This window comes from Nakaseomyces bracarensis (assembly GCF_045282275.1).
Source record: "Nakaseomyces bracarensis strain CBM3 chromosome Unknown Scaff9_0, whole genome shotgun sequence".
Lineage (NCBI taxonomy): Eukaryota > Fungi > Ascomycota > Saccharomycetes > Saccharomycetales > Saccharomycetaceae > Nakaseomyces > Nakaseomyces bracarensis.
The window spans coordinates 705,169-731,030 of record NW_027263970.1 but is presented as its reverse complement, the minus strand read 5'-3'; the positions used below and the strand labels follow the sequence as shown (position 1 = coordinate 731,030).

Sequence of the window (25,862 nt, the reverse complement as noted above, 5' to 3'; positions counted from 1 at the left end):
ACGAAGAATAATTGGATTTCTTTTATGAGAGAATTTGATACATTATTCACCAGTTTTTATTTTTTTTTCTTGTGGTGTGTATGGTTTTCCCATTAACTTGAAGACTTCATCCAACACTTCAAAAACGGTTTTTTGAGTCATGCAGAAGTCGTGATGTTGGCAAATATCCAAACCTTCTGTAACACTTAGTCTCAATTGCAGAAGGGCAACGAATGATTCAATCCTGGTCACTAAATGATCGAAAAATATGATCAACTCTTTATCTGACATAGTTGTCGAAACGACGCCTTTCAAAGAAAGATCAATAACAGAGTGATATTCTCTTTGTTTCGCATCTATTTCAAGGAAACCCCCACCAACTGCAGATATTATTCCTTCTAACTTATTTGCAACTTGCCTTAGTGATAGTAAGAAGTCTAAATTGATAACTTTAGCCTGTTCTTCTTCCGTTACGAAAACGTGACGAGAGGCAAGTGTTTTTGGATAAACAATTGTGATAAACTCTTTCGTTTCTAAACCTTTCAGCTTTTGCTCACCATACTCGAAGAATGTCCATCCTATACTTTCTAACATAGCGATTTCCCTCTCAAGAACCTCTCCAATAATTTCTTCTCCGTAAACTTCTTTTAAAGGCTTCTTGTCCTTCACTACACTATCGTGGAACTTCATGATCTTATTAAATTCGGAAACAAAGTCACTGGATAAAGTGATCTGACCTCCGTCAGCAATACCCGATACTCTGGCAGCTTTGTTAACAACTGGACCTAGATAATCCATCCTCTGAGTAACAAGATCTAATTCTGGCACTGGACAGCCCCAGTGCATACCCATTCTGACAGATAAACCATAATAAATCTTTACACCTTCTCTATCAGTGACTAGACAACCATCTTGTATAGAGGTTATTTCTTCGGGCCACTGGGCATCTAATAATTTCAATTGAACACTGATACACCACACTAGTGCACTAATAGGAGTAGGGAAAGTCACCATAAATGCATCACCTTCTGTCTTCACTTCATAACCACCGTATATACGAAGCAAACGACGCATGATATCATTATGCGTCTTGATAGCGGTACGCATAGCATTGGGGAATAATTCCCATAAAACAGTAGAATTTTTAATATCTGTAAACACTACAGCCAAGTTACCTGTCGGTGGTGCAATTTCTGGTTGTAATCTTCTCAATGTGGTATCTTCGACAGTACTACGTTTGCTCAATAGTGCAGATCTGTTTAGCGTGAATTTATTATCTTGAGAAGTACTCTTCGAGAGGGTCAGACATAGAATGGTGATATTTTCTGAACAACCATAGGCAATTGCATGATCTTTTAGTTCTTCAGCAGCGAGCATTGGTTCAGAAATATGTTCCCTTGCGATATCACAAGCAGTTTCTACATCCATATACTCCCACAACTTATGGGTACCAATAATTAGCATCTCATCTGCTTTAGTAATATTGACCACAGATATATCCGGCGATGCATGAATGTGTGGAAGTAAATCAAAGAAACCAACAGCTCTGGAGACATCTACTACGCCATCTAATTTACCATTATTTACATAACCACCTGAAAGTCGAATTCTTTCGTATTCTTCTCTCTTCGTTGGTACATGTTGTTTAGTCAACTTCAAATGGTCACCATTATTTTTTGAAAGCACTGCCATACAATCTCCTAGATTAGCTGCAAACATTTTTGTCCCCTTCATATATATGACAGTGGAACAAGCACCACTCAAAAGATCGGCAGAAGTAAGGTTGTCAATATTTGCACCATTATCCACTGAATTCAACATACCATTGATTTCTTTGTTCAATTGCAGAAAACTAAAGCGCAAGGCTTTTTTAATTTCGTCATCATTTGAGTCACCAAATTTTTCCAATTGCCTTATTAAAATCTTATCATAAATATCACGAACAATTCTGGAAATATTATAACCATAATCGGAGTTTTGATTTTTACTATCATGCAAGCAGATTAGGCACTCATCGTCATGCCCTCTAAATCTCTCAAATGTTACATCCCTTGAAGAAACGTAATCTCTTTGACCTAAAGTATCAGCTACACCATAATTCATACCGTTAATGATTGAGGCGGTAGTTCTCAAACGGAAATTAATATTCTCATCTGGAACTAAAGTTGTATTTAATGTGACATCCATCAACCCAAGTACCTTTAGATGTGGTAATACAGTAAGGTCAGATAGATCAGTTTGGAGTTCTTGATTCATGAATGACCTGATTTCGAATCTTCTGTTACCAGAAAAGTTTAGATATTTTAAATCTTTGTTGCTTCTCCAATTCCAATCATAATGGAAATTCGAAATGTTGTATTTCAACTGATTCGAACCAATATCTAAAACACTGAGTTGAGGTAATTGGGATAACTCAGCAGGAAGGGATAATAGTTGATTACCATTAAACATTAAAGTCTTAACGAATTTCCACCTTGAAACAGTATCACCTGGAAGTGTATTGATTTTATTTCCTGATAAGAATATTTCAGTTAAATTTTCTAGTTTCATTTTAGAGATATCTTGAAGATTATTATAAGATAGATTTAATAGCTTCAAATTTGTAAAACAATTAAATAACGGCCAAGCTTCATCATCGAATTGATTATCAGCACCAACAAAGAACATTAAACTCTTAGCCAGCTTTGATTCACTAGTGAACTGCATGTAAAATATTTGATTTAGATTTTCAAAAGAAAATACATTAGAAGAAATATTTAGATAAGTCAGTTCAATATCTTCCATACCAGTGAAGAAATCTCTGATATTATTTGAGTGTATATCTAAAGACCTCAAACTTTTCAGCTTAGAAAACTCTTCTGGAATACCTTCTAATTTATTTCTAGCAGCAGATAGGTAAACTAATTTTGATAGCAACGAAATTTCACTTGGCAGCCTTGTTAAATTATTCTCGTTTAATTCTAATTTTTCCAACCTCAGTAACTTGTTAAATATTTCACCTGGAATACTGGCAAGTTTAGCCTTGTTTAATGACAAACTGGTCATGTTCATTGGATATTCCTTAAATGATATTGAGGTAATCGGGTTTTCTTGTATTTCAAGAGCTCTTAGTTTTGGCAAATTTTCATCAAAATTAGAAATTCTGTTATCAGTTAGGAATAAATTCTGCAGATTTGGAGCATTTGTGTTAATGGTGCTGATTCTATTGAACCTTAAATTTAGAGTTCTCAAGTTTTTCATCTCTGATAAGTCACCTACATAAGTCAATTTGTTGTGAGATAAGTTCATTTTAGCCAATTTTACTAATTGACGGCAACTTTTTGGTAGCCTGTGTATTTTGTTGTATGACAAATCGACTTGTAATAGATTAGTGCAAAAGTTAATCACCTCTGGATAATGTACAAATCTGTTCGAAGATAAATCTAATAATTGAAGATTCTTCAGTTGAGCAAAACCACTTGGTAGTTTATCTAAACCATTACATTGCAAGTTCAGTATTGTTAAGTTAACCAATTTGGATATTGAGCTTGGAACTTTTCTAATAAAGTTTCTTTGTAACTCTAGTGACACTAATTTATAGGCCTCTGTGATATTTGCTGGAAATCTTGAAGCCCTAATATTAACCATCCGTAGACTTAAAAGTTTTATGGCACTCTCAATAAATTCTAAAGGCAGAAATATGTTTGCATTGTTTGAAACATCCAAACTTTCGATTTCAGCGGTATGTTGATAGAAAATAATAGGGGGAGTAGTTAGATCCATATTTCTCAAATCAACATGTACAAATTCACTTCTCATTAATCGTTGTTCCTGCTCAGGTGTAAAATGAGAAGGAGTAACCGGGTGGAAAAGAAATTTGAAGACGAAGCTTAAATCTTCAATACCCATAATATGTAAGGGATCGGATTTTCTGTACCCATTAAGTAAAAGCAATTTTCTTTCGATCAAAATTGGTTTCGAAACAGGCCTTAAAATTTTTGATAACTTACCAACCTTCAGAGAAATTTGAAAATTACCTTGAGTTGTGATGTTAAATTTTCTTTTTAAAGCAGGAATCATTTCATCAACTGTGGTACCTGGAGTACATGATAGGGTAGTGAAGGTATCATCAGTGTTGAATATACGGATGGCATAATGTCTTTTTGGATCTAAGTCACTGACGTCTTTATAATATCTTTCTAATTCGTATTCAACGTTATCATGCCTTTCGTCATCAATTTCTGTTGCTATAGTTTCATTTCCATCACTGTTATCAACGCTATTACTTCTGCTGAACAATTCTTTAGATGTAGTATTACGTGTTGAGCCTTGCTCTTTAGATTTCAAAACAATTGGATCCACACCGCGTTCATTATCAGAACCGTCATCCTGATCATCACTAAAGGACGAGCTTGATACAGAGCTGCCTTCTTTTGAATTTAACGAGTCTGTAGGAGAAATTACAGATGCATTTGAATCAGTTGATCCATGTCTTTTCTTTGCAACACCCAAATTGGCATTGAAGCTAATACCATTCTTCTTTGATAATAGCATATCATTATCATCAGCAGTACCATCACCTGGACTCATGAACAATGAGTTTTTGATCCTTACCATAGATTTCATTGATAAAGGTACTTTACCATTATCTTCCGATTTTCTACTCTTTGAATATTTATTGTTACTTTTGCTTCTCCTCTGTCTCTGTTCGTTAGCTTTGATAACCTCTTCTGGTGATAAAATAGAATCGAAAAGGTCTTCCTCATTTTCCATATTCTGTCCTGTGGCACCTTTCGCAGTTACTTCGACATCCCAACTTTCAGGGGCAACCCATTGGTCCTTATCGTCATCCGGATTTAATTTACTCTCTGAAGAAATCCAGTTGGGTATATCGGCAATAGAATGTGATTTTTTGGGGCCAGATATGAATGTGTTTGATCTGGACACTGTTTCAACTGGCATTACATTTGGATCCATTGCTTTTGTAATCTCAGCCATATCCTCAAGGTTTGTATCTAATGGGAACAGTCCTGGCTGTTCTGGAGAATTAGGCACTTCTGGAGACGTAGGAGCATTTGTAGATTTTGACGTACCTTGGGTAGTAGAATTTGACCTATCTTGAGCAGTAGAACTAGATTCACCGTTACTTGGTGTTCTATCTTTCATCGTTTCATCATGTTTCGAAATTTTATTCAGAACAGAATCGTCGAATCTAGCTTCCACCAAGTTCGAAAGATTGTCTGCTTTCAAATTGTTTTTTGGCTGGAGCGCTGAAGCAGATATTGAGTTTGCTCTCCCCTGATTAGGTACATAAAGTTCAGGCAGAGAACACTTACCTAGGTCTCTTTCTGGAGTCTTTTGCTGTTGTTGTGGTTGGTTAGATGATGCACTTCTATTGTCATTTGTTGTTACTGAGCTGACAGTTGATCCTCGTCTACTACTCGAGTTCGAAACAGTAGGCATAAAACTACGTCTTCTTGTCGCATTGCCACTATGCAGGCTTGAAGTTTCTGACCTGAGCTTATCTTTGGTATTATCTTGGTTATAAACTATGTGAGTGGCACCCTTTGGTGGCTGTTCAGCTGTAGAGCTCTGACCGCGTACTAATTGCTTCATTTTATGTCTGAAAGCCTCTGGTCCATTTTCACCTGCCTGTGTTGCAGATTGTTGTGTTTGTTGAGGTACAGGAAATTCACCTGGAATTTCACTGATGGTATCTGTTGGTTTATTAGACGACAGACCAGCTGTTCGCCTGTTCAGCAGTTGGTGATTAGATTTAGGACTAGAAGATGTGGACAACCTTTTAAACAGGTTTTCTGCAAAGGAATACTTTCGTTGTGTGGGGGCCTGCTTGCGGTTCCTATGTGTGTGTTCATTTTCATTCTGGCTGACAGTCCTCATGTTCAAGGGCCGGCTACTGTCAGTTGAGCCAATACTCTCTAAGTCAGTTTGCACCTGGTGTGGATTGCCATCTATTTTGTTGTCGATATCGTCCTCTTCAAAAGCCATGTTCTGAAGACCCGAAGGGGCCTGCTGTTGGAGCATATTCGAAACAGACAGGTTACTCAACGTCCTCTTAAGGGAAAACGGACTCTTCTTAGGCTTATGCGTTGGATTTGACTGCTGAGTGTTCAACCCACGCTCAGCTGTTCCACGGTCCCCAGGGTTGGATTTCATAGAAGAGATGCTGTCCCTACTCCTGGTCCTGGAGATGCCCCCAATGGACGAGTAGACATTGTGAACCGTACTGCTCCGCCTAGAATTAGACGAACTCGAACTCATCCGGTCATCGTACCCTTTGTACCGCGACTCATCACGTACCTTATCAGATATATCAGTATATTTATTACTATCTCGCCTCGGCATCGTAGTTATGGGTTATTCTTATTTTATTTTATTAGGCCTGACGTTTATCTTTCCTCCCTTTTACTTATGTGTTATTATACGTTTAATAGGCTCCCTTTTCAGTATCTACTTGATCTTGTATACCTTATTTATCCAATATCTTATAACTGATATAATACTAGAATGCTGAATTTTTTTTGTTTATAGGGGATTTCCAAAGAAATAATAAGAGATGCACCACAGAAATATCAGGATTTTTTTTTTTGATTTTTTTTTTCAATAATTTTTTTTCTCATCGTTTCACTCCCACTACTCTTCTTACCATTGGACTTCCTCCCATCATTTCTGGTGTTCCTAATTTCCCAAATCCCTCTTTCCCTTCCATCCATACCAACGAACTGTTTATCTTTTCATGCCCACAGGCCTTGTCCACGACCAAATCAAAAAAATATTGAAGAGCACCACCTGGTCCCAATGCCATTGTTGATCTTCACCCGTCACCTAACATCCATCCACTCAGCATCATTTTAATCTTATACCAAACATCAATATCACAACAAACAACAATCTACTTAATTCGATACATTCACGTACATACATTCACGTACATACATTCACATACATACATTCACATACATACATCATATACATAAAATATCTTATAAAATGTCTATCTTATACCTCTCAGCCCTGCCATCAGAATTACAGAGTTAAAAACATCTCACCTTCAGTGCTTAATCAGTGCAATTTATGTTATATTAATTAATTAATTTGATGAAATTAATATAATTACGCTGTTATATAATACTATATTATTAATAATTATATTAATTATTGTATCCATTTTGGGTATCTAGCACAGAAACAGCCGTAGATCATACTTACGATGAGCTAAATTTGAAAAAAAAATTTTTATAAATTTTAGTATTGATATTATTACTAGTATTGTACACGTCAATGATCGTTCTTTGAACTACGTTTTGGTAAAGATAAAAACCTTTAAGAGGATATATATGATGACACTACCAACTACATTTGACGGGCCAATTGATCTGGGTATCATTGGTGGTACTGGTTTGTACAATCTTGAATGTTTGAAAGCTATTGCTATACTGCCTCCAATGGAGACTCCATGGGGTTTCACCTCCTCTCCAGTGACTATCTCTAAGGTTACTACCACCAGGGACATTGATGGTCAGCCATCCATCAATAAGGACTTCCACGTTGCGTTTATTTCCAGGCACGGTATGCACCACGAGTACCCACCTACCAGGGTGCCTTTCAGGGCCAACATCGCAGCTTTGAAGCATTTGGAATGTAAGGCTGTGCTGTCGTTCAGTGCTGTAGGATCCTTGCAACACCACATCAGACCTAGAGATTTCGTGCTGCCACAGCAAATTATCGACAGAACCAAGGGTATCAGAGAATCATCATACTACAACGATGAGGGACTTGTGGGCCACGTTGCCTTCGGTAACCCATTCTCTCACGAGTTTGCAAAGTATATTTACCAGTTTAGAGATAAGATTAGCAACGGTGATGAGCATTGTGCGTTGCACTTCAACAAGGACTTGACCGTGGTGTGTATGGAGGGTCCACAGTTCTCCACCAGAGCTGAATCCAAGATGTACAGAATGCTAGGTGGTGACGTGATCAACATGAGTGTCATCCCAGAGGCTAAGCTTGCTCGTGAGTGTGAGTTGCCATACCAAATGGTCTGTATGTCTACCGATTACGACGCTTGGAAAGATGAAGAAGAGCCTGTCACCGTCGAGCAAGTCATCGGCCATTTGACTAACAATGGTATGAACGCTAACGTACTAGCCTCTTGCATCATTGAGTCTATGGCACATGAGTTACCGGAATTCATGGTCAACGGTGACGGTTTGAAGGGCTCTATCAAGATGTCAATCTCTACTAAACCTACTGGTATGTCTCAAGAAACTTTACAAAAGCTAAGATACTTGTTCCCAGACTACTGGTAAAAATTTAAAAAGGTAGTCATTTATAAATCACTCACTTATTCAAAGTTAAGTGCTCTATAATAATAAGATTAAGATAAAATAGTTATGCAATTTTTTTATGTAAAAGTATACTTGATAAAGGACTTATTTATCTGTTGAATAATCAAACAACCAATCATTAATTTCTGCGCGGTTTTTGTTTAAGAAAATTACAATTTTGGGGTCTATTCTAAAATGGCTTTCTTGGACTTGGTGTGTTCATCATGTATGCATATTTATTACTTGGGATGTAGCCTGCACCGTTCATTGATGTTGAAGTAGATATGACTGATGTTCTTCTTGTGTATTCAATAGTAGGTTCAAAACTGACACTCTTCGTATTATTACTTGGTACCATACTGGAGCTGAAAGCATTGGATCTATTAGTATTATTGGAAGTGAATAACGATGATGGTCTGCCAGACTGTTCCATTTTCTTTTTCATTGGCGATTCCATAGTCTTGAATAAGTATGGTGGTGGTGGCGAAACGGCTGCTGGGGCTTCAGTAGAGGCTGTTGGGGCCGGTATTTTGTCTTTCTGGATGTTTTGTTTCAGTACAGAGTGTGGTTTCTTCGTATTCGTACCATTCTGTTCAGAGAACCCGAGCAGCATCTTTTGTCTCTCGCTCAACTTCAGTTCCCTAGAGTTAACTCTCTTCACGAGTCTCAATATGGAGCTCATTACATTGTATATCACTAACAATGTGAACATGTGACGGACGTATTCCATCGATATATAATTGTGCAAAAGTGATAATAGTGCTGGGTACCGCGGTATATGCAACAACACTACCAATCGGTCTACGGTTAGCCATTCATCTCGCAGCGCTCTGCCTGATGCCGTATGTGTCAGGTAGAAAGAACCAAAGTTCAGCACCAAGTTCCAAACAGCATACGCAATCAAGTTAACTACGACCCTTTGTATCTCCAATCCTTTATTAACTGACTGGCTCGCCAAAGTCTCCAACACGGGACTCTCATACATCAGCTCATGTTCGGACATATTCACCAATGGATCCTGCAGTAAAGGTGTAGCTTTTGCCGTTGGTGTAATAGCACTTGTAGTTATGGTCACTGGTGGTGCTGTAGCAGGCGCCTTCAAAGGTATTGGCGTCTTACCTACGGAACGTGGTTCCGTTGTTCCCGTACTCTTATACATCCTGGGAGTCTCTCGCACCACCCGCTCCCGCAGACTATGAAACTGCTCCCGTGACAGCGGCCGCACCGGCGTAAAGTTATTCCTCGTAGACATGCGTTTCTCTTATAGTCCTTTGTATCTCTTTGTAGTCCTTTGCAGCCCGTGGACTATCCCAGATGTCTCTTCAAGCTCTTAAAAGCCTTTCTTGAAGAAAAAAATTTTTGGGCCCGACGACAAGGGGCAATCGCAATGGGGAGGGAGAAGATAAAGGGCAATTGATAAGTGAAGAGAGGTAGTCTTAATACAAACGAGTAAAGGCCAAATAACGATTTAGCTGAAAACAATTTGCTTGTGGACGGAAAGAGCTTTGGAAGAAGGGGGAAAAGCGATTTTTTTGATAGTAGAGACACAGGATAGAAGGGAAAGACTGAATTGGAAGGGAGAAACCGATATTCTAAAGAAGTAGAAATCTAAATTGGGTCTTTCTTTTATGATCTCAGATGGGATTGATCTCTATACTTTGTTGTTTTTCAGGATATAACGAGAGACAAGTAGGTAATAGTGCGAATAACGACGTCAGGATGATGACGTATACGAAAAGTAGAGAAGACATTGCTGCGCATGGCGCTGCCCAGCGCCATGCCGATAATGCTAGTACTGTAGGTACGAATGCCCTAGGTTCTGCTAAGGCTGTAGGAGCAGATATCGAGGTTAATGGAATGGGTTCAGGGCCCAGGGAGCGGGTCAATGCTCCTGGTGGTAACACATATGCGGCTGATAGTGAGCTGTTGAAGAAGCCCAGAACTACACCTGGGTTTGATGCGGGCAAAGGTCATGAAAACTCTTTGACCTTGTCGCGGTCATCTTCCGATAGTGAACAGCAAGGTGTGCTGAACGGGAGATGGTGTATTGGGGGTGATGACGAGAAGGTTAATGGGTATAACGAGATAGAGGAGGACCAAGTGATGGAAGATGCCAAGAATGAGAAGTCCACGATAAACGAGACCAACAGTGAACTTGACAGAAGCACACAAACGTCAAGTGAGACTTATCCACCAGCAGTGAATGAATCTGACATAATTACAAGTGTTAACGAAAACGATGTGGATATGGACCAAGATCTAGTTCCTCCTTATGAGGAAACATATGTAGATCTCACAACATTGCAGCCAGACCAGTATCATGCACCTGGTTATGACACTTTGTTAGAGCCAAAGAGCCGACAATTTGTTAACAAGAAATGTCTGATTCTGGACCTGGATGAGACACTTGTACACAGTTCCTTCAAGTATCTGAGGACAGCTGACTTTGTATTACCTGTGGATATTGATGATCAGATTCATAACGTTTATGTTATCAAGAGACCAGGGGTCGAGGAATTTCTGAAAAGGGTAGGCGAATTGTTTGAAGTAGTAGTATTTACAGCTAGTGTGTCACGATATGGGGATCCTCTACTCGATATTCTAGATAAACATAAGTCGATACACCATAGACTATTTAGAGAGGCATGTTACAATTATGAAGGAAACTACATCAAGAATTTGTCACAGATTGGAAGACCACTATCTGAAATAATCATACTGGATAACTCACCTGCTTCTTACATATTCCACCCACAGCATGCAATTCCGATATCTTCATGGTTTTCTGATACACATGACAATGAACTGATAGATATTATACCATTATTGGAAGATCTGGCCAATAGCTCTGTTTTAGATGTTGGTAAAGTTTTAGACGTGACAATATGAAAAGGAGGTAATTGGAAGAAGAACATATCTAGGACCGTTCAATTCATATCTTATGAAATCACGTATACATGGTTTATGTTTAATGCTACTTTTGATTTCATTTTATGTGATTCATCTCCTAAATGAGCTTTCAGTTTTCTTACTTTTTTACTTTTACGTTGATTAAATTCTTTTTTTAACTTTTCCCTGCATGTTCTGAAAACCGTTAAACGGTTTAGGATGTACTTTATTCTTTGATAGATATTACTACTTTTGTTGCCCTATTTTAGAGAGGAAGCTGGTTCTCCTTTCTCTGTGTGATACTAATGACTTTTTATCCATGTCAAGTCCAGAAATCCTTCTTTCACTATTTCCTAAGGTTTTTTTTTTAATTATTTCTTGTATATCTGAATATATAGAAGTGATAATTTATATTCTATATTAACAATCATAATAAACAATTTAGTAATTAATGATAACGTTACAAAATAAAACGCTTAGTATGGTAACTTATTAAGTTAAAATGAGGTACAATGTTAATCAATTATAGGCAATAAGGATTTGCCTATCGGTTATTATTATTAACATTACCATGGCAGTTTTCCTGAAAGGAGGGGGGCTCTTCAGTGAAACCATGGAAGAAGGTACTAGATGATTGGAGTCCCTTTCGGAAACTAATATAAGTATTGTGATTCTCTTATTGGAGATATAAGATCGACTTGATCGCAATACTCTCGGTGTAGATTCTCTAGTGTATAAATAGTACTCTGCAAGTATTACGCAACTGGTGCATAACAAACATAGGGGAACCTACCCTATAATTTCATAGTGTTACCTTGAGAAATGAAGCTCGGGGGTTACAATAGAATCATTGACCCATACAGTTTTACCCTATTTTTATGAATAATATAATTAATTTTTCAGTTTTCAAATCACATAGTTTTGGGACTCTGGTCTCAAAACAGCTATTCTTCTAATAACAAACTATAGTAAACTACAACAAAAAGATTATAAACAATTTAGCAGCATTAAACCTAAAAAGGAAAATGAATAAAATGACCATAAATAGGAATTGAATAATCCAAAGGATAGAGATGCGAATACACTAATATATCTTGCGAACCATAAAATCAAAAAGGAAAATCCTAAACTATGGAAGCCACAAGAAGTATTTTGAACTATGTTACTTTATTTCATGATCCTTTTCATTGCTCTCTTTTATTCCTGATTGTTCTTCGGTGCCCTAGATGTGCACTCGAAACATAACGTATATGTATATACCTATCCAATGTAAAATATGTATATTATTTTAATAGGGTACATTAAAACCTTTACCCATCCATCAAGGAATGACAAAATAAATTATATACAGAACAATCGCAAATGAAAGGACTATTCTTTTGGAAATTGTATTACATTTCCTTTGTAGCCAGAGGAAGACGTAATATTTAAACGTTAAATAAGGATCTACCGTATTTAGCATGCACTTACAGGCTCTAGTAGGGAAGGAAGAAGTGTTTATTTACAGAACGTCCTTTTGAAAGAATTATGAATATTGACCTTATATTCTGCTGTATAAATATAGATCATATTGTAGCGACTCTCTTTAGTAATGCAACATATATTTACGTACTGGTAAATATGTGAGTTCAATGACAAGTTTAACAAGTGGTACACTCAATCATATTACTGTTTGACCCAACATGATTAATTTCTGTTTGGTTTACGTGAACCATTTTGAAGCTAGGGACATGTTATTTTTTAATTTTGATATTCAATACCAAATATTATGTTACAACAAAAAGATAAAGCAATACTAAAAGAATCACCTGTCTAATTTCTCCTTGTTTATTTTAGATGCATATAAGAACCATATCAAAACTTTTGCCAATGAAGAAATTACAGTTAACAGATTGACCATTTGCACGATCCAAGCATTGACACCAATACTCTCATGCAACAACACCATGTGATTTGGTTGCCCTTCTAATAAAAACTCTTTAATTTATGCATATCTCCACTATATTCGATAGTAAGACAACCCAGCCAGTTAATAGTACAATATTCGAGCGAGCTACACGTATAATTATGATATGTTATAGGCTTGATTCTGTGATTTCTTTACATTATTCCACCTCTTCCACTGTATACCTATATATATATTTTTACCAATTGATAATGTATGTATTCGGTTGCACCATAAACTATATTCTCATATATCATGTCATAAAAAGGACACATAACGTAATTACCTGCTAGAATTTATCTTGACAATAGATAAACAGACTATTCTAGATGTGATATTTTTCATAAGTTGGTTTCTACTTCTTCTAAATTAATTTAATATAATTCTTGAAATCCAAAATTAAATACGGAATTCTAATTATTCTAATCTATCACTAGAATAATATATTTTAGACCATGATATTTGCGTAAATGCCTTTATTCTAAGTCGAAAATCTTAATTTCTTTTAATGTGGATTAATAGTATCAAGTAAGGATTGCATAACATTACTGTTGATTTTGGTAATAGTATAAAAACTAGATATAGAGTACAATTTATAAACGAACATAACAGATACAGTTATAAAAACAATACCATTTTAATAGGAATAAATATTAAGCTATTTTTAGGTATTCACGTAACATGAAGAACCACCATCATAACGGCAAGAAATATGTTGTTAACTGTAGTAGACCCACTGGCTTCATATTGGATACTATTTACAGTGGCGTGTGGTGAAGCAGATTGAAGAGCTATGCCAGTAGTAGATGTGGTAGTATGAGTACCAGAAGAAGCTACGTTTGAACTATGGAATACAGTATTAGAAGCAGTATTAGATGCAGTATTCAAAACAGCATTCGACCCGGAATGTGAACCGTGCCTAGAAGAACCAGAGCCTGAAGATCCTGAAGATCCTAGAGTGCCAGATCCTGAAGAGCCACTGTTAGAGCCAGAAATCATGCCACTAGCAGGTTGGGCTCCAGTACTCAAAGTAGATACTGAGCTACCTGTATGTGTCTTACCATCACTACCAATAGTTGGGTAGCAAGATAATACAACTGTCTCAACAACTCCACTATCCTTAGTAACAGTGGCAGTCGTGACAGGTGGTTGAGTGTATATATCACTATCACACATAGTCGATTTGCTTGTGCTGGTGTGTGTCTTACCGTCTGATCCAACTATTGGGCAGTATGTGATCACAATCGTCTCAGTAGTGTCATTCACTGTAACAGTGGTGGTTGTGACAGGAGGTTGGGTGTAGGTGTCACCACCGGCAGTGATAGAACTGTTGGCAAATGGCACCATACTTGAGGATAAGTATACTGGATCAGCATCAACCATGGCCATCGTCAACTCAGTCCACGTAGTGGTTGCAATATTACCCTCACTGTCAGTGTATCCAGATGCAATAACTACCTCGTGAACGGTTTGGTTCTCAGAGACAATATCGGTTTCCAGAATTGTACTAGCAGGTAGTGGTGTGGCAGATTCAGACATTGATGTGGTGTTGTCACTTAAAGTGTGCGTTGCGGAACCTGTGTGTGTCTTGCCATCAGTACCTACAGTAGGGTAGAATGAAATCTCTTCCGTCACAGTAGTGCTGCTCAAGTCAACAGTAACAGTGGTGGCTGGTGGTTGCGAATAAGTCTTGGAATCCGTTGTGCTGCTAGACTCAATCTTGCTACTGGATTTAATCTTGCTACTGGATTCGACCTTGCTACTAGATTCAACCTTGCTGCTAGATTCAACCTTGCTGCTACTGTCCATTAATGTGTACGTAGTAGAGCCAGTGTGTGTCTTGCCATCGCTCCCCACAGTTGGGAAGAAAGAGATCACATCAGTTTCTGTATTGTTTTCCTTTGTGACAGTTGTTGTGGTTTCAGATGGTTGAGAATAGGTCTCATTGGCGGTTAAAGTGTAGGTACTGGAACCAGTTAATAGATACTTACCTGGTACGGTGGTAAAGTAGTATGAGATTAACTCCGTCTCAACTGTACCATCCTTAGTCACTGTGGTTGTTATAGGAGGTGGTACAGCATATTGATATGTTATAGCGTTCAAAACATAGTCAGTTCCATTTTTGTTTAGAGTTATATTCTCTATAACAAAATTCTCCCTAATTACGTTATAGACCTTTGAGAATATAAAGGTAAAATTACCAGTTTCCGTCTCAACTATCCAGTAATCAAAATCAGTGTCTTCTCCCTGCCCTTTAGTTATCGATTTAATCTTTGTAACAAATGCAATATGCATGTTACTCTCTGTTCTGAATGGGTCCGCTTCAATGACTGGATATTCACTATAATCGGTATCATTAATTACGAGAAAGATGCCGACTGGATCATTGGAGTGAAATGGAGTTACGGTAAGACTATCGGTGAATCCACCTTTGTATTTGCCATCCAACCAAATAACACTGGATAACATAGTTATTTGAAAACTGTAGAAATCTCCGTCGATGATAACATTACTATTCTCAAGACTTAGTTGATCTAAACTCATACTATTGCAATGTAACGTTGCATTGATGTTCTTAAAGTTAGTCAGTATGGAACTGTAATTGTAGAAATCGACATATACAGTATTATCTTGACCAGGTGGGCCAAAGAAATTTGAACTCAATGAATCGTCACCATAAAGCGTATATTTGTCTCCAGAGAGGTTAACCTTAAGTGGACCTGAAGCAGCACTATGATCGATATTCAATTGTCTGTCGATATTCATATTAGCACCGTGGTATGTAAAGTCCAAACTAGAAACATCAGAGTTTGAAGTCAAAATTAAATTGGTTAGATTCATACCACCATTAAATTCAACACTATGAGAACCAGGAGACAAATCCAACTGCCAAGTAGATCCTGGTCCCGTTTTTGAATCAATATCACCGTTGTACACATAGGTCGGGTCAGTAACATCTACCACATAGGTATCTTGAGCACTTACAAGGCCAAATAAACCTATAATAAGTGTAGGAAAAATGCTTACCATGGTTTCTTAAACTTGTTATGATAGTATTTTAGTTTTCATTTTCATTAACTAGAACTTAAATATAAAAAGGAGAAAATGATTTAAATCCTAATTAATTCATCTTTATATACCTTTCGAATGTTATATCATGATAATATTCATGAGAGCTCCAAAGACCGATTAGGGGCAGAAGGGAGTAACATGAAAGGAAAGGTAGAAAGAGTAGCATATTTGAAAAATTCTTCCTGTTGCTTCAATCGTTTCTGGATTTCCTTTCTCATTTCATGGTTTGCGAGATATAATGGTGTATGAGCATCCCTACCGTTTGGTTTACTAAATTAATGTCTACGGTCTTTTTATTCCATTTTCTTTTTTATTGTTGATACTGTTTTATTATTGTTTATAATCTTTTGCTGTTGTTTACTATGGTTTGTGATTGCAAGGTGAGCTTATTTGACACTAGGGTCACAAACTATGTGGTTTGAAAATATGAAAAGAAACCACGTTAATAGAAAACGAGAGCATAGAAATAGAGTAAAATAGTAGTGGACTTGTGGTTCTATTCTAAACTCTGTGGTTTATTTCTCAAGGTATTATTAAGATTCTAAAAAGCAATAAAAAGAATGATCCGTGTGTTTGATTACCAATTGATTGAGTAATACTCGCAGAGATTATTAATAATAGGAATCTGCACAAGTTTGTCGAAATCAACACGATAATCTTAAATCTCCAAAAGATCGTAACTCTTATTTCCGAAAAAGGTCAGAACCATCTAGTGCCCTTCTTCTAACAGTTGAAATGAAGAGCCTCCCCTTTAGGAAATCTGCCATCTTAATAATAATAATAATACTAACCAGAAGGCAAATTCATATTGCCTATGAAAGATTAATATCGTAAGGACGGCAAAATTCAAAATACAGGCTTCCAGATTTGGTAGTAGTTCGCCATGTGCAAATTAATTGTTTCACCAATAGTACTAATGCTTAGTAAGAAGATCAATTCATAATATCTAAAACTAATAAATTTGCTTCTATTGAGTAAAACAGGAATTATCACAGTAAGGTATCGAACAGAAATGTCCAAATGGACATTTTAATAGTAAGCAAGTAATTATTAAACAGATTGATTTGAACGAGAATTACTATAATGAAAATTAATAAAGTGTTATAAACTAGAGAGAAAGTTCTACGTAATATCATAGTAAGAAACAAACTAAATTATATCGAGAATTGTAGGTGTGTTTGTTTATTTCCTATTTTCATATCTAGTCCTGTTGTGATGTGCAGTAGTGCCATTTAGGTAAATCCCTTTGACTTAAGGAAGCAGCCGCAAAAAGATTTTTGTATATGGTTTTCTTAGCTGAAAGCAGCCAAAAACGCGATAGGACCTCCCTATGTACAAAAGTTTGGGAGTTATTATTAGACTTGAACTTCCTCAAACCATAATTTGGCCTACTGTATTAGGTACATAGCCATTAAAATGCAAGATATGAGAATACTCTCTTCAATAACGTCTGTACAAAGAGGGAATGAAACTGGTTTAACCTATTTGTATATACTATATATAGAATAATATGAATGAAGTGAATGCTCTGCTTTGATTGTTAGAACGTAGTAAATTAAAAAATGATTGAAGAAGATATGCCTTCGTCCAGTAAGAACTGTTTTTAATAGTTTTTCAAAAAAAGTGCTAGAAGTACACGGAGAAATAGAGAAGCTAAGAATGTATTAATCCCCTGGGCTGACTGAGTACAAAAATCAATGATATGACATACAGCAATATGGTAAGGGTCCATTAGTAAAAAGTAAATACATACAAAATGAATACAGATTATGTATTTGTTCATTTTATTTTTATTTTATTACAATTACGGCAAATCCCTTCATTACATGAACAAGTGGAACAAAAGTAACAGTATTTGAAGTTCTCTTACCAGTAGTAAACAACAAATATTATAAACTCTTTTCTTCTTTGGTGAAAAATTTTCCTCTATGAATACAATCCTCGTTATATTACAGGAAAGCAAATGTTAGAATCTATTGTAATACCTCTTGTGATTCATTAGGTAAAGGTTTGATCACACCTCTCCGAATTAGGATACCAGGGTTTTACAATATTTTTAAAACAGTGTGTGCAATACATATACGTTATGTATATGTCCATTCTCACCAATTATTATTTCAGTAATAAAAAATATCGTATAGATTAATGAATACCGAAAATAGCATAACAGTTCTCTAAGTATTTACTATCTATAGAGATACTGTATCAATGGGTTTAAATTGAGGTATTTGTAGGTTATTTACTTGAAACTAATTTAACAATATATAATATCTTGAAACTAATTTAACAATATATAATATCATATATTCCCGTAGTGGTGTATGTAGAACTGGATTCTTACAAAGGGAGTGCTCTATTTTTCCGAGCTACTGCTTTATAATTTGCCTAATTGTATGTTTAATATACCATACATTCATTCAGTACTAGGTTGATAAAATATAGTATGCTGATACAATTAGCCTGTATATGGAAAAGTGAACGTTGAACAGTTTGGATAGCGAATAAGTTTAACTACAATAAATATACCGCCACAATAAATAAGATTCATTACAAAACAACTGTAAAAAATATAAATAGTATACTAATATAGCTGTTTATCAGAGATGGATCAATTCAATGCTTTTCGTTGCTTTCTCCACATACTACAAGGAATGACAATGGCAGAAAGTACATAATCAATTAAGTTTTAAGCAAAGCATCTTACAGGGACAAACATTATAGTATGTGAAATCTTATTATCGCTAATAACTAACTCTTTATGGTCTACAAATTTCGGGTTACATAACGTTGACCAAATCGGTAATATGTAAGCAATGGACGGTAAAAAATCACTAACTATTTTACGAGTTTCTATAAACTGACAGATTTCGACAAAGTGTGGGACTGCGATTGCAAAACTTTAATGATAAATTCGCAATGACCTTATTATCTGCTTCATATTAGAAATTGCAATATTCTTTATGTATTATTGCACTTTCACTTTGCTTTAGTGAAAAATTTGGTTTCGGTTCCGTCAAATACCTGAGGAATAGATGATAATGTAAGTATGGCGGCCAATTAATTATTGGCACAATAAAATATATATATATCCAAATCTTCAAAGTCTTGTTTAATGCGTACAAATACACTAGCCCTAAAGAATAAATATCCACTGCTTACTAAAATAAACTAATTATCTGTGATATATTTATCTATGAACTCAAAATAAAATTAATTGACAATCTCACTAATCAGGGGTCGTGCCCGATAATATTTTTGATTACATATATATACTTCTGGATATAGAGCTCAATCAAAATTGGAGCTATTTAAATTGGTACATTATTAAATGAAAATAAAATACATATCGCCAAAACTATTCTTTGTGTACAGTATACTTCGTAGTGGAAATATATCTGTACAAGGACAAGGATACTGGTCTGCTGCGTCACTAGGCAGCGTAATAACACAAATAGATAGCATCATAGATGACATATATGTAAATTCCATGTAAATACAGGATTGTGGGCAAATTTCAAATTTTTCTACAGACTTTCGAGAATGTATACTCTCATCACTTATCAAGTATAGTCTTAACAATTGGCTTCTGACAAAACCCTAACTCCTTGGTTTCTTTATACAGGATATTATTGAACTAAAAAAATAACACTTATATATATGTAAAGTAGGAGAGACTTTTTTACGCACCTTATCAACTAATCAAGATGTAGGTTTCTATTGACGTGTTTAACATCTAGAACGCTAATTATTATGAAAATGAAAGGAATCTTAATTGTAACATAATTCAAAAATTATTGTTGCTTCGATCGTTCAGCACTCGCCTTTTTATTTAAAGGTCTGGTAGATACTACTGTTTTATCTGCCTCTCTTTTAGGTAATTCAATTCCTGTTCATTACCATTTTATTCATTTTTATTTCTATATTTATTATTGCTAATTTTTTTTTACTATTTTTGTTGTTGTTTACTATAGTTTGTTATTGCAAGGATAGATGTTTAGTACTACGGTCACAAAAGTATGTGATTTGAAAATAAGAAAAGAAACCATGGTAGTGGAAAAATGAACAGATTAAAACTGTAGTGGTTTGTAGTGCTATTGTAAGCCCTGTGATTTTTGTACTCATGGTAATACTATTTAATTAGAACGAAGGAACCGTGTTTTTTGTTTTCCATAGATCGAGTAATACTCTCAGATACTTTTAATGAACTAAGGAATCTGCACGAGTTTATTGAGATTAACAAAACAATCTTAAATCACCGATAAGAAGATCCCAATTCTTAGATTTTTTTTTTCCTGAAAGGGGGTCATAACATAGTCCACTTCTTCCATAGTTTCACTGAAGAGCCTCCTTTTCTGGAAATTCGCCATTATAATATTAATAATAGTAACTGGTAGGCCAATCCTTATTGCCTATAAAAGATTAATATCCTAAACACGGCGAAATTCCAAGCTCTTGACTTCTAGAGTTGGTAGTAGAACGCCATGTGCAAGTATTTTTCTCACCAGTAATAATTAAACTCAGTAAGAGAGCTTAACTTAAAAAAACAATTTAAACTAATAATTGCTTTTTTTTCACTCTATTGAGTAAACAGCGCATTATAAATGTTAGTAACCTTTCGAATAGAAAATTCCATAATTAAGCATTTAATAGTAAGAAGTGAAGACTATTAGCAAATTGCTTCATCTAAATTAATCTAATTACTGAAAATTTTGTACGATTCATGAGAAGTGGATTTAAATATAGGCAGTAAGATAATCTGCTACAGAATGTCAAAGTAACGAGGATCAACTCAAATAAATTAATAGAGAATCATAGGTGTGTCGAAATCAATTTGTTTATTTCCATATCCAGTTTTGTCCTGATTATAATAATTTGCGGTTTTGGTAAATCCCATTGATAATGCGGCAGCCATAAAGAGCGATTTGTAACCCAACTTTTTTTATTTTTTCTGATGAAGTCAATAACACTAAGAATACTAGGCACACTTGTAGCTGAAATACGGAATACAGTAATTTGGCAAGTGTTCGTTCCTAACTTCCAATGCTTCCTGCGTAGAATATCCAATGTTCAATTATTCTCGTAGCAATGAATTAAAAGGAAATGTAACTGTTTCTCTTTCTTGGAACTGGAGTATGGGCATGCTTTATACTAACTATTTCTGGTATAAAAAGGGAGTTTCTTATTCTTATTTGCACAACGTATTAATCAAAAAAAAAAAAATTCTATCATATATGTCTGTGACGTTTACGGGTATCTTCAATAGTAATTAGTGGAAAACTACTGAAAACATCGCAGAAATTGTAGGAGACTAGCCACGAATTTGTATTATATAATTCAATTTGAAGATAATAAATCTTCACTTGTTAATGAAATCGTCCTTTTTTCTATCGGCTTCCAATTCTTAGCAGAGCATAAAAATTTAAAATTATCACATATACAAATGAGAACCTATATACTGAAAGTTAGTACAAGCTGAACAGAGAATAAACTCATGGTTTTAGTTTATTATTTTGATTTTCAGGTTTCGTGGTCTTACAGCCCAGTTTTGTTGCAGAACGATGTAGAGAAGTCTATAGTCCTAGCAATTTTTTACGGGAAATAATCAATAAAGGGTTAAGAACTTCTAATTTTTAGAAAACTGCTACTTAATAAACATGTTCCGCAAAAATATTATGGGAAACTTTATGTTCATCTGAAACTAGTGACATAACTCAGGATGCCCAATAATTTAATATAGATCAAAGTAAAAGACTCTTGAAAAGCATAGAGGGTGTTTGCATATCTTACAACAAGGTGTATTCCCTCAGGGAGGGCAAATTAATTAAGTTTGGTTTGATTCTACATAGAAGACTTTGTCCTATTTAGAGCAGTAACGCAGTGTATCGCAATAAAGGAGTGAAAATATACAATTGTTAACTAATGCTAACGCTTAGAAACTAGTTTTATTATTCCTGCATCCTTAATGTTATTTTTAAGCTTATTGAAGCCTAGAGCCTAAATTCTACACATAGACTATTGACCCAAATGAGAACTAAAAACCCAAAATTAAGAATTCGTAATGATATGACCGATGTCATTTGCTAATAAATCTCAATATGCTGGTATGTCGGAGTAAAGACATGTTTGTTTAATAATCATAAAAAAAATAGGAAAAATAATGGGAAATATTATAATAACTGACATTTAGCTAATAGCTATCAAAAGAAGTTTCAATGCAATATATAGAAACTCGTCAAAAAGAAGGAAGAAAAAGTATGAAAACACCCTAAGGTAGCTACTTTCAATTTTTTTTAAGTTCCATAACTAAGAATTGAACTAAATTTCAACATGAGAATGAAATAAAAATAAACGTTTACATAATGACAAATATTATCGTGCTTTTATCCCAATTCCCATTTCTACAGGTTTCATAACAAAATAATAATAATAATGATGATGAATTGTTTACATTGCAAGTAATTGCCGTTGTGGTCTTGATCTGAACCGGTCTTATTTATTAATTTTATGCAAGACCTTTACCGACAGAATAATGTACAACAAGAATGGTCTAAAGAGATCATTTATCGTTGGTTCTTTCGCTCTACTTATTTTTGGGGTTTTTTAATTGTATTAAATAAATTAATCCAATTTGTCAGAAATAGGAAGGAGATTGTTAGGCCTGGATTAAAGTAATAAACATCCACAAAATAAAAATAAAAAAAAAGGAATTAGTGGCATAGCTAATGAAAAACTATTTTGTTCAACTTTTATTTACTCCTTATAAGGAAATGTTAGTTAATTACTATGTTATCTGAAAAGAATGATTTCCTGGACTATGATGTTGTGAATAAAGAGTAGAATAGATTCTTGTCACAACTTGAGATATCTACTACAATATGATCATCTAATAGTGTCTTACTGCCTTGACAAATTGAAATCGATTCTAGTAGCAAAGAGAGAAGAAATCGCTAATGACGAATATTATATTGTTTATACACATTGCCATTACAAACATTATTATATTATCTGCTCATTCAAAATAAAATACATAAATAGGAGTCGGAGAAGCATAGAAATAACAATTCTGGGGAAATGGAACTAAAAATATAGACTTTTCTTGAACTAACTTCTTTTAAACTGAAAAAGCCCTGATCTGTATTCCAGATATTAGCTGTTACTAATCAAATATTGGTAATATCGATAGCTCTACCTGTCTAATTATATTTTACCAGAACACCATAAGCGTCTGATTTATATTATAAAGCTCCCAGTTATTAGTTGTGGAGTTGAAGGTAGCTTCTATTTACACATAAGTGGTGTTGGTGTTAATAAACTATTCACTTCAATAGAGTTTTGCCTTTATAGTAAGTGTTGCAATTATACGACGTGATAAGAGGCAAATTTATGACTTACCTTCCTATTGAACAATGTGGATGCCATTGCTTAGATCCAAATATTTCTCTAATGGAGTGATATGCTGAATTTGAACACTAGCTCTGGATTTTTTATCCAACTTGTTCAGGTAGAATAACTAATAACCAGTTCCAGACAAATATAAGAACAGATCCTTATTGGACTATCATTGATAGCAGAACTTATCGCTTTCACCTACAAAATCAAATTATAACTACTTTAAACCTGGACCAAGTGGTAAAACTTGGGACTATCTTATAGTCGCTACATAAAATTGTGAACTTTATAGTAGGTAAGGACTATAGCTACTACACAAAAAGATTTTCGCTAGACGATATCTATGGCAAATAAATTAGCAGCACATTAATAACTACCTTGTTTCTGTGTTATTTGAGTAGTTTGATACAAATAAGTAACTACCAAATATGGAAAACCACACTCTTTCCTTATAGTTCGATATTGATAATAAAAGCAGTCATAGTCACCAACTACAATTTACCCCTTAATGTTTTACGATTTCATCGTTCCTGAAGTAATTTTATAGACCTGTAGTATGCAATATGGCAGAACAAATACGACAACTACATATACCGTCTTCAGCCAGCTGAATCAACTACTATTATTGTCTGCGGCCGCACCTCGAAGAAGTTATCAAGTTAATCAGTGAATGCAATAAAGAAACACACAAACCTCTAAAGTTCTTTTGGGTAGTCACGGAGATCAAGGTTGTAAATAAAACTGTCAGATCTCGACACCAATACCTGAGAAAACTCTTCGGCGAGATATTGGTGCCATACTGTAGTAGATGAGATTTGGATAAAAATGTACACGACAATACAGCCATTGACATAGACGACGGTCTACAAGACAGTAAGTTGACCTAGATTAAAACACCAATAGCACAACAGATGTTAAAGATAGCGACCAGTAAACCAGCTCTTACAGTATGTAGTAGTAAGATAGTAGTCATAACGATCTCAGGCAATGTTACCCAACCTCTTCTTGAAGTCGGTTTAAGCCAGAGATGGTGCTGCTATGAGAGCTGAAGGCAAAACAACCGGAGCTGATCATCAAACACAAATAAATGACTACGAACCGGGCAGGTAAAGGGTGGTTATAATTCTCTTAGTAATCTATTCATTCAATATTTCAATCCTTATTTTTGCTGTAATATTGAGTAGTGATAGTGTTTTTTTGTATTTTATTTCATTTTGATTGGTTTTATATTATAATGAAGAAATATGTTCAATGAACGGGGTTCCCAAAAGTAGGATTATGTTGTCCTTTTAAATCTTTTCTTCACGAAGCTATTGGGACGTCTTCTTCATTTGTTGTGATGGGAATAAGCACACAAGTACAAGTCAATATACACTATGTGATAGCGCCAAATACTCCCATCCAACTGTCTTCGCAGGCACTATTACTATGAATGATAGTGTTCTTTCGAGCGTAGTGGTCTCGTTCTTCCGATGGTAGCGATGGTCATACAAAAAGTGCTAGTTTAGTGTCCAAGTTGACTAATGCAACTAGTGGCAATAATATCTAGCTCTAATTATGCCGCTTCCTGTCCTCCTTCCAATATTTTTAATCGTGATGCTTATGTGTCTCTATCTGGTTGTAGCTCTTCTGGTTCGAAACTGGCTTTCCAATTGACTTCGGGCTCTGTTTCCAACTGATACTAATACATTCCAAGGAGCCGCTGTTTGATTCAAATACCTATGCATTAATTATTTTGTGTTGCTACTTCAAAAGGAGTAATTCACTCTTTCCATATACACAAACATACTTATAAAGTAATCTATCATTCCCACAGAGAATAACGTCTTCCTTTGGACTAGATAAGAGAGGGAACGGCTTTCTGCTTCCAAGATATTTAAATTATTTATTTATTGCTACGTTTTTTAAAGTCTTATTCAGCAATTTTCTGAAGTAAACACGTGAAACTTTATCCTTTCCCAATCGCTGGAAATTTTATGTTTATCTGTTGGGAATATCTCTCAAAAGAAATGTAAAAGCAATAAACTTATATTGAAAGGTTAACAGAGTAAATATAATCAGTACTTTTCTTTACTATTTACATTTCTTTAATCCCATTGTTTAAACAGAAATGGGGATCGGGTCTCTAAAGTATTTATGTTTCAATATGTTCCTTTTTCTTTATTCGTATTTTTCGTTGTTTACAATTGGTATTAGGAAGTGATTGCCATTAATCATAAAACAATACGAAATTCTTTTCTAACCAGTAATATGACCTTAAG

The 25,862-nt window shown here is 35.2% G+C and overlaps 5 protein-coding genes across 5 annotated transcripts; 2 read left to right on the top strand and 3 right to left on the bottom strand.

Moving 5' to 3' along the window:
• Positions 1-42: 42 nt before the first annotated feature.
• Positions 43-6,324, bottom strand: CYR1 (adenylate cyclase; the record flags this gene model as incomplete). The annotated part of the gene is made up of 1 exon (XM_071052713.1): positions 43-6,324. One exon carries the CDS (start codon positions 6,322-6,324, stop codon positions 43-45), a length of 6,282 nt encoding a protein of 2,093 aa, XP_070906560.1.
• A 992-nt stretch (positions 6,325-7,316) lies between these two features.
• On the top strand, positions 7,317-8,288 carry MEU1 (S-methyl-5-thioadenosine phosphorylase; the record flags this gene model as incomplete). Its single annotated transcript, XM_071052712.1, has 1 exon — positions 7,317-8,288. The coding sequence occupies one exon, from the start codon at positions 7,317-7,319 to the stop codon at positions 8,286-8,288; it is 972 nt and encodes a 323-aa protein (XP_070906559.1).
• A 208-nt stretch (positions 8,289-8,496) lies between these two features.
• POM34 (Pom34p) lies at positions 8,497-9,558 on the bottom strand (the record flags this gene model as incomplete). The annotated part of the gene is made up of 1 exon (XM_071052711.1): positions 8,497-9,558. One exon carries the CDS (start codon positions 9,556-9,558, stop codon positions 8,497-8,499), a length of 1,062 nt encoding a protein of 353 aa, XP_070906558.1.
• Positions 9,559-9,944: 386 nt separating this feature from the next.
• On the top strand, positions 9,945-11,195 carry PSR2 (putative phosphatase; the record flags this gene model as incomplete). The annotated part of the gene is made up of 1 exon (XM_071052710.1): positions 9,945-11,195. The coding sequence occupies one exon, from the start codon at positions 9,945-9,947 to the stop codon at positions 11,193-11,195; it is 1,251 nt and encodes a 416-aa protein (XP_070906557.1).
• Positions 11,196-13,812: 2,617 nt separating this feature from the next.
• Positions 13,813-16,170, bottom strand: RNJ42_02544 (uncharacterized protein; the record flags this gene model as incomplete). The annotated part of the gene is made up of 1 exon (XM_071052709.1): positions 13,813-16,170. The coding sequence occupies one exon, from the start codon at positions 16,168-16,170 to the stop codon at positions 13,813-13,815; it is 2,358 nt and encodes a 785-aa protein (XP_070906556.1).
• Positions 16,171-25,862: the final 9,692 nt, after the last annotated feature.